This window comes from Electrona antarctica, assembly GCF_951216825.1.
Source record: "Electrona antarctica genome assembly, contig: scaffold_210, whole genome shotgun sequence".
Lineage (NCBI taxonomy): Eukaryota > Metazoa > Chordata > Actinopteri > Myctophiformes > Myctophidae > Electrona > Electrona antarctica.
This window is the reverse complement of record NW_027637633.1, coordinates 182,499-196,260: the sequence shown is the minus strand read 5'-3', so window position 1 is coordinate 196,260 and position 13,762 is coordinate 182,499. Positions and strand designations below refer to the sequence as shown.

At 48.8% G+C, this 13,762-nt stretch overlaps 1 protein-coding gene across 2 annotated transcripts in view; it reads right to left on the bottom strand.

The window, feature by feature from the left end:
* The window catches only part of znf318 (zinc finger protein 318), a 51,069-nt gene that overhangs the window by 24,459 nt on the left and 12,848 nt on the right, over positions 1-13,762 (bottom strand). For both annotated transcript variants that reach the window (XM_079531623.1, XM_079531624.1), the window contains exons 4-9: positions 12,178-12,417; positions 10,889-11,109; positions 7,997-8,237; positions 7,297-7,380; positions 5,458-5,618; positions 2,747-2,893 (exon numbers count right to left, since the gene is read on the bottom strand). In XM_079531623.1, coding sequence (XP_079387749.1) covers positions 2,747-2,893; positions 5,458-5,618; positions 7,297-7,380; positions 7,997-8,237; positions 10,889-11,109; positions 12,178-12,417 — 1,094 coding nt within the window. The remainder of the gene's footprint in view (positions 1-2,746; positions 2,894-5,457; positions 5,619-7,296; positions 7,381-7,996; positions 8,238-10,888; positions 11,110-12,177; positions 12,418-13,762) is intronic.

The window sequence follows — 13,762 nt, the reverse complement described above, 5'->3', positions numbered from 1 at the left end:
AGCTGCGACTGTCACTGTAATATACGATAATGTTACTGTAATACAATACATTACTGCTGCTGTCTGAGCTGCGACTGTCACTGTGGAGATATACGATATGTTACTGTAATACTACGATATGTTACTGTAATACTACGATATGTTACTGTAAAACAATACATTACTGTAATACTACAATACATTACTGCTGCTGTCTGAGCTGCGACTGTCACTGTGGAGATATACGATATGTTACTGTAATACTACGATATGTTACTGTAATACTACGATATGTTACTGTAAAACAATGCATTACTGTAATACTACAATACATTACTGCTGCTGTCTGAGATGCGACTGTCACTGTAATATACGATAATGTTACTGTAATACAATACATTACTGTAATACTACAATATGTTACTACTGCTGCTGTCCGAGCCGTGACCGTCACTGGTAGTAACAAGAATCACACCTGTGTGAAGTAAGGACCAGATCACACCTTTGTGAAGTAAGGACCAGATCCACAGAATCACACCTGTGTGAAGTAAGGACCAGATCACACTTGTGTGAAGTAAGGACCAGATCCTGTGTGAAGTAAGGACCAGATCACACCTGTGTGAAGTAAGGACCAGATCACACCTGTGTGAAGTAAGGACCAGATCACACCTGTGTGAAGTAAGGACCAGATCACACCTGTGTGAAGTAAGGACCAGATCCACAGAATCACACCTGTGTGAAGTAAGGACCAGATCACACCTGTGTGAAGTAAGGACCAGATCCACAGAATCACACCTGTGTGAAGTAAGGACCAGATCACACTTGTGTGAAGTAAGGACCAGATCCTGTGTGAAGTAAGGACCAGATCACACCTGTGTGAAGTAAGGACCAGATCACACCTGTGTGAAGTAAGGACCAGATCCTGTGTGAAGTAAGGACCAGATCACACTTGTGTGAAGTAAGGACCAGATCCTGTGTGAAGTAAGGACCAGATCACACCTGTGTGAAGTAAGGACCAGATCCTGTGTGAAGTAAGGACCAGTAAGGACCAGATCCACACTGTGTGAAGTAAGAACCAGTTCCACACTGTGTGAAGTAAGGACCAGTAAGGACCAGTAAGGACCAGATCCTGTGTGAAGTAAGGACCAGTAAGGACCAGTAAGGACCAGTAGGGACCAGATCCTGTGTGAAGTAAGGACCAGTAAGGACCAGTAAGGACCAGTAAGGACCAGTAAGGACCAGATCCTGTGTGAAGTAAGGACCAGATCCTGTGTGAAGTAAGGACCAGTAAGGACCAGTAAGGACCAGTAAGGACCAGTAAGGACCAGTAAGGACCAGATCCTGTGTGAAGTAAGGACCAGTAAGGACCAGTAAGGACCAGATCCTGTGTGAAGTAAGGACCAGTAAGGACCAGTAAGGACCAGTAAGGACCAGTAAGGACCAGATCCTGTGTGAAGTAAGGACCAGTAAGGACCAGTAAGGACCAGATCCTGTGTGAAGTAAGGACCAGTAAGGACCAGTAAGGACCAGTAAGGACCAGATCCTGTGTGAAGTAAGGACCAGATCCTGTGTGAAGTAAGGACCAGTAAGGACCAGTAAGGACCAGATCCTGTGTGAAGTAAGGACCAGATCCTGTGTGAAGTAAGGACCAGTAAGGACCAGTAAGGACCAGATCCTGTGTGAAGTAAGGACCAGATCCTGTGTGAAGTAAGGACCAGTAAGGACCAGTAAGGACCAGATCCTGTGTGAAGTAAGGACCAGTAAGGACCAGTAAGGACCAGTAAGGACCAGATCACACCTGTGTGAAGTAAGGACCAGATCACACCTGTGTGAAGTAAGGACCAGATCACACTTGTGTGAAGTAAGGACCAGATCCTGTGTGAAGTAAGGACCAGATCACACTTGTGTGAAGTAAGGACCAGATCCTGTGTGAAGTAAGGACCAGTAAGGACCAGATCCACACTGTGTGAAGTAAGAACCAGTTCCACACTGTGTGAAGTAAGAACCAGTTCCACACTGTGTGAAGTAAGGACCAGTAAGGACCAGATCCACACTGTGTGAAGTAAGGACCAGTAAGGACCAGATCCTGTGTGAAGTAAGGACCAGTAAGGACCAGTAAGGACCAGATCCTGTGTGAAGTAAAGACCAGTAAGGACCAGTAAGGACCAGATCCTGTGTGAAGTAAGGACCAGTAAGGACCAGTAAGGACCAGTAAGGACCAGTAGGGACCAGATCCTGTGTGAAGTAAGGACCAGTAAGGACCAGTAAGGACCAGTAAGGACCAGTAAGGACCAGATCCTGTGTGAAGTAAGGACCAGATCCTGTGTGAAGTAAGGACCAGTAAGGACCAGTAAGGACCAGTAAGGACCAGATCCTGTGTGAAGTAAGGACCAGTAAGGACCAGTAAGGACCAGTAAGGACCAGTAAGGACCAGATCCTGTGTGAAGGACCAGTAAGGACCAGATCCTGTGTGAAGTAAGGACCAGTAAGGACCAGTAAGGACCAGTAAGGACCAGTAAGGACCAGATCCTGTGTGAAGTAAGGACCAGTAAGGACCAGTAAGGACCAGTAAGGACCAGTAAGGACCAGATCCTGTGTGAAGTAAGGACCAGTAAGGACCAGTAAGGACCAGTAAGGACCAGTAAGGACCAGATCCTGTGTGAAGTAAGGACCAGTAAGGACCAGTAAGGACCAGTAAGGACCAGATCCTGTGTGAAGTAAGGACCAGTAAGGACCAGTAAGGACCAGAAGTATCACTAAACCAAACCTCCTCCGGCGTCTCTTGCGGTGTCTCCCGCCACTGCCGCTCCCGTCAGAGCTCCCCCCCGACGAGTCCCGCCGCTCGCTCCTCCTGTCTGGCCGGCGGGTGGGGGTCTTGGGCGGGGCCTTGGTACCCTGGAGACGCTCCTTGGTCCTGGGGGGGGGGGGGGGGGTGGGGACAATTAAATCTTTAGTCCATAGCTGTCCAATGATTTGATTGAGTGATCAATAAAGGTTCAGTTATAACAACACCACGACAACACTGCTGCTGTTGGTGAGGTGAATACATCTGTCTCTGTGTCTCAGCAACACACACTGACCTGAAACCATCTGTCTCTGTGTCTCAGCAACAACACACACTGACCTGAAACCATCTGTCTCTGTGTCTCAGCAACAACACACACTGACCTGAAACCATCTGTCTCTGTGTCTCAGCAACAACACACACTGACCTGAAACCATCTGTCTCTGTGTCTCAGCAGCAACACACACTGACCTGAAACCATCTGTCTCTGTGTCTCAGCAGCAACACACACTGACCTGAAACCATCTGTCTCTGTGTCTCAGCAGCAACACACACTGACCTGAAACCATCTGTCTCTGTGTCTCAGCAGCAACACACACTGACCTGAAACCATCTGTCTCTGTGTCTCAGCAGCAACACACACTGACCTGAAACCATCTGTCTCTGTGTCTCAGCAACAACACACACTGACCTGAAACCATCTGTCTCTGTGTCTCAGCAGCAACACACACTGACCTGAAACCATCTGTCTCTGTGTCTCAGCAGCAACACACACTGACCTGAAACCATCTGTCTCTGTGTCTCAGCAGCAACACACTGACCTGAAACCATCTGTCTCTGTGTCTCAGCAGCAACACACACTGACCTGAAACCATCTGTCTCTGTGTCTCAGCAGCAACACACACTGACCTGAAACCACCATCTGTCTCTGTGTCTCAGCAGCAACACACACTGACCTGAAACCATCTGTCTCTGTGTCTCAGCAGCAACACACACTGACCTGAAACCACCATCTGTCTCTGTGTCTCAGCAGCAACACACACTGACCTGAAACCACCATCTGTCTCTGTGTCTCAGCAGCAACACACACTGACCTGAAACCACCATCTGTCTCTGTGTCTCAGCAGCAACACACACTGACCTGAAACCATCTGTCTCTGTGTCTCAGCAGCAACACACACTGACCTGAAACCACCTGTCTCTGTGTCTCAGCAGCAACACACACTGACCTGAAACCATCTGTCTCTGTGTCTCAGCAGCAACACACTGACCTGAAACCATCTGTCTCTGTGTCTCAGCAGCAACACACACTGACCTGAAACCATCTGTCTCTGTGTCTGACCAGCAACACACACTGACCTGAAACCATCTGTCTCTGTGTCTCAGCAGCAACACACACTGACCTGAAACCATCTGTCTCTGTGTCTCAGCAGCAACACACACTGACCTGAAACCATCTGTCTCTGTGTCTCAGCAGCAACACACACTGACCTGAAACCACCATCTGTCTCTGTGTCTCAGCAGCAACACACACTGACCTGAAACCACCATCTGTCTCTGTGTCTCAGCAGCAACACACACTGACCTGAAACCATCTGTCTCTGTGTCTCAGCAGCAACACACACTGACCTGAAACCATCTGTCTGTGTCTCAGCAGCAACACACACTGACCTGAAACCACCATCTGTCTCTGTGTCTCACCAGCAACACACACTGACCTGAAACCATCATCTGTCTCTGTGTCTCAGCAGCAACACACACTGACCTGAAACCATCTGTCTCTGTGTGTCTCAGCAACACACTGACCTGAAACCATCATCTGTCTGTGTCTCAGCAGCAACACACACTGACCTGAAACCATCTGTCTCTGTGTCTCAGCAGCAACACACACTGACCTGAAACCATCTGTCTCTGTGTCTCAGCAGCAACACACACTGACCTGAAACCATCTGTCTCTGTGTGTCTCAGCAACACACTGACCTGAAACCATCATCTGTCTGTGTCTCAGCAGCAACACACACTGACCTGAAACCATCATCCTGCTGAGGTCAGCCACTCCCAGGTCCAGTAAAAGAATGTCCCTACCTGGCGGCCATCTTGCTGAGGTCAGCCACTCCCAGGTCCAGTAAAGTAATGTCCCTACCCCTGGCCATCTTGCTGAGGTCAGCCACTCCCAGGTCCAGTAAAATAATGTCCCTACCTGGCGGCCATCTTGCTGAGGTCAGCCACTCCCAGGTCCAGTAAAAGAATGTCCCTACCTGGCGGCCATCTTGCTGAGGTCAGCCACTCCCAGGTCCAGTAAAAGAATGTCCCTACCTGGCGGCCATCTTGCTGAGGTCAGCCACTCCCAGGTCCAGTAAAATAATGTCCCTACCTGGCGGCCATCTTGCTGAGGTCAGCCACTCCCAGGTCCAGTAAAAGAATGTCCCTACCTGGCGGCCATCTTGCTGAGGTCAGCCACTCCCAGGTCGAGTAAAATAATGTCCCTACCTGGCGGCCATCTTTCTGAGGTCAGCCACTCCCAGGTCCAGTAAAATAATGTCCCTACCTGGCGGCCATCTTTCTGAGGTCAGCCACTCCCAGGTCCAGTAAAAATAATGTCCCTACCTGGCGGCCATCTTGCTGAGGTGCAGTAAAATAATGTCCCTACCTGGTGGCCGTCTTGCTGAGGTGCAGTAAAATAATGTCCCTACCTGGCGGCCATCTTGCTGAGGTCAGCCACTCCCAGGTCCAGGCCGATGGTCTTCAGGAGGTCCTGCAGTTTCTCGTACTCCTCCACCGCCTGACGCTCGCTCTCCTCCAGGGTCTCCCCCCCGCCGCCGGGACCATAGGCGGCAGAGGGGGGGTTGGACACCTTAAAGACCCCCCCCCCACATTATTATTATACTGTAGAAGGCAGAGGGGGGGTTGGACACCTTAAAGACCCCCCCCCCCCCCACATTATTATTATACTGTAGAAGGCAGAGGGGGGGTTGGACACCTTAAATACCCCCCCCCCCCCCACATTATTATTATACTGTAGGAGGCAGAGGGGGGGTTGGACACCTTAAATACCCCCCCCCCCCCCCCCCCACATTATTATTATACTGTAGGAGGCAGAGGGGGGGTTGGACACCTTAAATACCCCCCCCCCCCTCCCCACATTATTATTATACTGTAGGAGGCAGAGGGGGGGTTGGACACCTTAAATAACCCCCCCCCCCCCCCCCCCCCCCCCCACATTATTATTATACTGTAGGAGGCAGAGGGGGGGTTGGACACCTTAAATACCCCCCCCCCCCCCCCACATTATTATTATACTGTAGGAGGCAGAGGGGGGGTTGGACACCTTAAATACCCCCCCCCCCCCCCCCCCCACATTATTATTATACTGTAGGAGGCAGAGGGGGGGTTGGACACCTTAAATACCCCCCCCCCCCCCCCACACATTATTATTATACTGTAGGAGGCAGAGGGGGGGTTGGACACCTTAAATACCCCCCCCCCCCCCCCCCCACATTATTATTATACTGTAGGAGGCAGAGGGGGGGTTGGACACCTTAAATACCCCCCCCCCCCCCCCACACATTATTATTATACTGTAGGAGGCAGAGGGGGGGTTGGACACCTTAAATACCCCCCCCCCCCCCCACATTAACATATTTAGACCCGAGGACGATTCTACTAAATGTCTTCTAAATCCTGACAGTTTTCTGAAAACCCCCATGTTTGTGTCAGTGGTTCTCAAACTATTTCACGTCAAGGACCCCAAAAATGATCTGTAATTGGCCTCCGACCCCCATCTGAAAATATGTTGTTCCAGGGAGCCCTCCAGAGGCCTCCGACCCCCATCTGAAAATATGTTGTTCCAGGGAGCCCTCCAGAAGACCCCCATCTGAGAATATGTTGTTCCAGGGAGCCCTCCAGAAGCTAATATTTGAGTTCAAATCGTTCGCTCCGAAAGAATATATATTCAAAGATTTGCGCCACATTTTCACGATTTAAAAAAAAAATAGCAGATCTACAAGCTCATAGCGCGGCACTCGGTGCCGCGCTACGAGCTTGTAGATCTGCTATTTTTCAATAGATAAAGTATAACATAATGCTTAAAAAATCTTTGCTTCTGGGGGGTTCCCTGGAACAACATATTTTCAGATGGGGGTCGGCGGCCAATTATATATTTTTGGGGGTCCTTGACATGAAAATGTTTCAGCACCACCGTCAGGATTTAGAAGACATTTGTAGAATCGTCAATGGGATACCAGGACCAGAAGCATGGAGGACCCGTCCCTCTGCTCTGGGATACCAGGACCAGAAGCATGGAGGACCCGTCCCTCTGCTCTGGGATACCAGGACCAGAAGCATGGAGGACCCGTCCCTCTGCTCTGGGATACCAGGACCAGAAGCATGGAGGACCCGTCTCTCTGCTCTGGGATACCAGGACCAGAAGCATGGAGGACCCGTCCCTCTGCTCTGGGATACCAGGACCAGAAGCATGGAGGACCCGTCCCTCTGCTCTGGGATAGAGAGTAGTTAAAAGGTCATGTTTGTACCTGAACCGTGATGTTGTTGTCTGTAGTCAGGGTGGGTCTGCTGCTGCTGCTCTGGTACTGAACCTCTGGCCCGCCGGACTGCACCTGGGCACGGCCACGTGCACACACACACAGCCACGTGCACACACAGCCACGTGCAGCCACGTGCACACACACACACACACACACAAACACTTACTTTAGTCTAGGACCTGGCTAAGATATGTTGCACTTCATTTAGGAGAGAATATCTCAACTGTTCTTGGCTAATATGACCGCCGCGGACAACTTGGGAACTATGGCTAATTCTCTATCCGGGACAAAATACCTGAAAATGACCACACCCTATTTAAGATGACCGCTAGTTGAAACATGGCTCTAACTTCTAAACCGTTGGAGCTACAGATATTCTGAGATGCTCAAAATGTTCAGAATACGCATGTTTGAATACTCAATAGACCATAATGCACACGGCGGTCATCTTTCCACAAGTTACTGGCAGGGTGGGAACTAGCCGCAATTTGCCATTGACCGCCCATACATCTAAACAGACAAAGTCCTATCTAATTGTATTAAATTATGTCAAACTCACCAACATTGCAGCCGTACAAAAAGCTTGAATGATGCTTTTTCTATCTGCAAAGTGTTTGTTTCATAAAAATCCAACATAGACATGTTATGAGCTACTTTATGTTTTCTAAGTGTTTCTAAGGGTACTGACCTGTGTGAGGTTGTAAACGTGTTGCTGCGGGGGGGGAGGGGGGTACAGGTCTCCGTACAGCGAGTCCTCCGTGACGTCACCGTACAGGTCGGAGTAGGCGGGGTGGTGGTGGTGGGAGGAGGAGGGGGCGGAGCCTGCGGGGGGCGGTCCTCGGGGCTCCTCGCTGCTGTCTCCATACAGGAACTTCTCCTCGTCGTCGATGTCGTCTTTGGGCCTGCTGTCACGGTTAGTAGAGAGGCGCCTGATGCATGTGGGTTGGGTTAATCACAGGTGTTTTAGGGTAAGTAGCTGATCCATGTCAGGTTTTTTTTAGGGTAAGTACCTGATCCATGTCGGGGTTTTTTTAGGGTAAGTAGCTGATCCATGTCGGGTTTTTTTTAGGGTAAGTACCTGATCCATGTCGGGTTTTTTTTAGGGTAAGTAGCTGATCCATGTCGGGTTTTTTGAGTGGTGTAAACCACTCCTACAACTGGCTTTGTTGTGCAGAAAAAATGAACATGGTTGCTATGTTCACCCTGTTCACCCGGGTGTGATTTCATACAACTGGCTTTGTTTGTGCAGAATAAATGAGCATGGTTGCTATGTTCACCCTGTTCACCCGGGTGTGATTTCATTACGTCAGACATGATTTAATTACGTCAGACAGGCTAAGACCTTACACCACTCAGTTCACACGGGTGTGATTTTTTTAGGGTAAGTAGCTGATCCATGTCGGGTTTTTTTAGGGTAAGTAGCTGATCCATGTCGGGTTTTTTTTAGGGTAAGTACCTGATCCATGTCGGGTTTTTTTTAGGGTAAGTAGCTGATCCATGTCGGGTTTTTTTTTAGGGTAAGTAGCTGATCCATGTCGGGTTTTTTTTTAGGGTAAGTAGCTGATCCATGTCGGGTTTTTTTTTGGGTAAGTAGCTGATCCATGTCGGGTTTTTTTAGGGTAAGTAGCTGATCCATGTCGGGTTTTTTTTAGGGTAAGTAGCTGATCCATGTCGTTTTTTTTTTAGGGTAAGTAGCTGATCCATGTCGGGTTTTTTTAGGGTAAGTAGCTGATCCATGTCGGGTTTTCTTTTAGGGTAAGTACCTGATCCATGTCGGGTTTTTTTTAGGGTAAGTACCTGATCCATGTCGGGTTTTTTTTAAGGGTAAGTACCTGATCCATGTCGGGTTTTTTTTAGGGTAAGTAGCTGATCCATGTCGGGTTTTTTTTTAGGGTAAGTACCTGATCCATGTCGGGTTTTTTTAGGGTAAGTAGCTGATCCATGTCTGTTTTTTTTTAGGGTAAGTACCTGATCCATGTCGGGTTTTTTTTAGGGTAAGTAGCTGATCCATGTCGGGTTTTTTTTTAGGGTAAGTAGCTGATCCATGTCGGGTTTTTTTTTAGGGTAAGTAGCTGATCCATGTCGGGTTTTTTTTAGGGTAAGTAGCTGATCCATGTCGGGTTTTTTTTAGGGTAAGTAGCTGATCCATGTCGGGTTTTTTTTAGGGTAAGTAGCTGATCCATGTCGGGTTTTTTTTAGGGTAAGTAGCTGATCCATGTCGGGTTTTTTTAGGGTAAGTAGCTGATCCATGTCGGGTTTTCTTTTAGGGTAAGTACCTGATCCATGTCGGGGTTTTTTTTAGGGTAAGTACCTGATCCATGTCGGGTTTTTTTAAGGGTAAGTACCTGATCCATGTCGGGTTTTTTTTAGGGTAAGTAGCTGATCCATGTCGGGGGTTTTTTAGGGTAAGTACCTGATCCATGTCGGGTTTTTTTTTAGGGTAAGTACCTGATCCATGTCGTTTTTTTTTTAAGGTAAGTAACGGAAAGTGATTTGTTTTTGTCCGTCTGTACCAGGTCTTAAATTAAGTAATAAGACCTGGTACTTGAAGTAGTTAAAAAAATTACTTGTTTTCTATCAATTACAATTTCACCTCATGAAACCTAATTGAGTCCGGCAGTCAACTATTCAAATGTTTTCTTTGAAGTGGGACATTTGGTATATAGTCTATTTTACTGGCCTAAAATATTGTCTATATACATATTCATGAATCCACTTGCTGAGCGGCTGTTAGCATAGAGCAATTATTTTTTTAAAGGGGTTTATATGTGACCATACCAGTAACATTCGATATAAGGCAAGATTTTCAAAATGTCCTTATATATATATATATAAAGAGCAATAGGCCTGAATGACCCTAACAGGACTGTAACTCTGAGACCCGGTTGGGAGCCGGTTCCGTTCAGAACCAGTTTTTAGTCCATGAGCCAGACCTCCAGACCTCCAGACTTTAATTATGAATTCAGGCCTACCTATATTAAATTGTCAATATAAGTAAATTAATATATGATAACCCTCCCACAGTAGTAGCTTTTTCACATTTTCTATTTATTGCATATTTTCCTACATAATGCCTAATTTGCATATTTAAATGTACAATTTCATAAAATGTGTAACACAATAAATCATTGTCTTCGTGTAAGTAATCAACTGGGGGAGTTTCACTATGATAACTAACTATTAATCAAATAAATGACCAATTCACCCATCACGTATAGGCCTTTGACTAATCGTACGACTTTGACTTACTGGGCTGCATTCAAGACACTTGCCTTGTGTCTGACACCTGACTTGTGTCTGAACACAGCTTTGATGGATGTGTTCTGCACCCCCAAACAAAATGTTTGGTCAAACCATATGGGCTTCCATTGGAGCGACCACTAAACAGACACAAGACAGGTGTCTTGAATGTGTGAACGCAGCCCAGTAAGGTCACCTCCGCCCCACCCCCTCCTGGTGCTGCGGCCATCTTGGATCCTAAACACAATATAAACAATTGGAGAGGGGTGGGGTCGAGAAAGGCCCTTATTGGCTATCGATGACCTCAGCGTCAAACTGAGCGTCCGTCTCCCATCCTCACCTGTCGTCCAGCTTGGCTCCGCCCCCTCCCAGCAGCTCCAGCAGGCCGGCCATCTCCGATTGGTCGAGCCCGGCGCGCTGCGCCATGTGGGGGTGCTCTCTGAGCTGGGACAGCATGGAGGCCAGCGAGTCGGGCTCCATTCCCTTCACGGCCCCCAGGAGGCGCTCTGCCACGCGCGACATGCTCGACGTGTCCAGTCCTCCCCGTGGCGAGTCCACGCTCTGGAGACACAGAGGACAACGTTTAGCTAGAGTCCACGCTCTGGAGACACAGAGGACAACGTTTAGCTAGAGTCTACGCTCTGGAGACACAGAGGACAACGTTTAGCTAGAGTCTACGCTCTGGAGACACAGAGGACAACGTTTAGCTAGAGTCCACGCTCTGGGGACACAGAGGACAACGTTTAGCTAGAGTCTACGCTCTGGAGACACAGAGGACAACGTTTAGCTAGAGTCTACGCTCTGGAGACACAGAGGACAACGTTTAGCTAGAGTCTACCCTCTGGAGACACAGAGGACAACGTTTAGCTAGAGTCTACCCTCTGGAGACACAGAGGACAACGTTTAGCTAGAGTCTACGCTCTGGAGACACAGAGGACAACGTTTAGCTAGAGTCTACGCTCTGGAGACACAGAGGACAATGTTTAGCTAGAGTCTACGCTCTGGAGACACAGAGGACAACGTTTAGCTAGAGTCTACCCTCTGGAGACACAGAGGACAACGTTTAGCTAGAGTCTACCTCTGGAGACACAGAGGACAACGTTTAGCTAGACTCTACGCTCTGGAGACACAGAGGACAACGTTTAGCTAGAGTCTATGCTCTGGAGACACAGAAGACAACGTTTAGCTAGAGTCTACGCTCTGGAGACACAGAGGACAACGTTTAGCTAGAGTCTACGCTCTGGAGACACAGAGGACAACGTTTAGCTAGAGTCTACGCTCTGGAGACACAGAGGACAACGTTTAGCTAGAGTCTACGCTCTGGAGACACAGAGGACAACGTTTAGCTAGACTCTACGCTCTGGAGACACAGAAGACAACGTTTAGCTAGAGTCTACGCTCTGGAGACACAGAGGACAACGTTTAGCTAGAGTCTATGCTCTGGAAACACAGAGGACAACGTTTAGCTAGAGTCTACGCTCTGGAGACACAGAGGACAACAGAGCCGTCAAAATCTTCTCTCATGGGGGTCCCTGGCATATCTTTTTCAAATGGGGGTCCGTAGGGCTCATTAGGGTCAATTTGGGGGTCCTTGACATGAAAAAGTGTGGGAACCACTGATCTACGTACCCTGATAGGAGTAGAGTCTTCAGAGTCCAACCTCTTCTTGAGGATGGACTTGGTGGGCTGTCCGAGGGTCTCCTCCAGAGCCTTCCTCCGCCGCGCCAGCTCCAGCTCCTGGAACTCCTTCTTGTTCTTCTTGCTCTTCTTCTTGTTGTCGTCCTGCTCGTCGGCGCCCCCGTCGCTGCTCTGGCTGCTGCTGGTACTGCTGGTGCTCACGCTGCGGCTGCGGCTGCGCTCGCGGCTCGGCTGAAAAAGAGTTTAGGAGGTTTTTTATCGTTACGTTGTTGTGTTGGTCAGTGTTGGTCAGGAGAGGACCGTTAACACCCCGTTAACACCCCGTTAACACCCCGTTAACACCCCGTTGTGTTGGTCAGGAGAGGACCGTTACGTTGTTGTGTTGGTCAGGAGAGGACCGTTACGTTGTTGTGTTGGTCAGGAGAGGACCGTTACGTTGTTGTGTTGGTCAGGAGAGGACCGTTACGTTGTTGTGTTGGTCAGGAGAGGACCGTTACGTTGTTGTGTTGGTCAGGAGAGGACCGTTACGTTGTTGTGTTGGTCAGGAGAGGACCGTTACGTTGTTGTGTTGGTCAGGAGAGGACCGTTACGTTGTTGTGTTGGTCAGGAGAGGACCGTTACGTTGTTGTGTTGGTCAGGAGAGGACCGTTACGTTGTTGTGTTGGTCAGGAGAGGACCGTTACGTTGTTGTGTTGGTCAGGAGAGGAACGTTACGTTGTTGTGTTGGTCAGGAGAGGAACGTTACGTTGTTGTGTTGGTCAGGAGAGGACCGTTACGTTGTTGTGTTGGTCAGGAGAGGACCGTTACGTTGTTGTGTTGGTCAGGAGAGGACCGTTACGTTGTTGTGTTGGTCAGGAGAGGACCGTTACGTTGTTGTGTTGGTCAGGAGAGGAACGTTACGTTGTTGTGTTGGTCAGGAGAGGAACGTTACGTTGTTGTGTTGGTCAGGAGAGGAACGTTACGTTGTTGTGTTGGTCAGGAGAGGACCGTTACGTTGTTGTGTTGGTCAGGAGAGGACCGTTACGTTGTTGTGTTGGTCAGGAGAGGACCGTTACGTTGTTGTGTTGGTCAGGAGAGGACCGTTACGTTGTTGTGTTGGTCAGGAGAGGAACGTTACGTTGTTGTGTTGGTCAGGAGAGGAACGTTACGTTGTTGTGTTGGTCAGGAGAGGACCGTTACGTTGTTGTGTTGGTCAGGAGAGGACCGTTACGTTGTTGTGTTGGTCAGGAGAGGACCGTTACGTTGTTGTGTTGGTCAGGAGAGGACCGTTACGTTGTTGTGTTGGTCAGGAGAGGACCGTTACGTTGTTGTGTTGGTCAGGAGAGGACCGTTACGTTGTTGTGTTGGTCAGGAGAGGACCGTTACGTTGTTGTGTTGGTCAGGAGAGGACCGTTACGTTGTTGTGTTGGTCAGGAGAGGACCGTTACGTTGTTGTGTTGGTCAGGAGAGGAACGTTACGTTGTTGTGTTGGTCAGGAGAGGACCGTTACGTTGTTGTGTTGGTCAGGAGAGGACCGTTACGTTGTTGTGTTGGTCAGGAGAGGACCGTTACGTTGTTGTGTTGGTCAGGAGAGGAA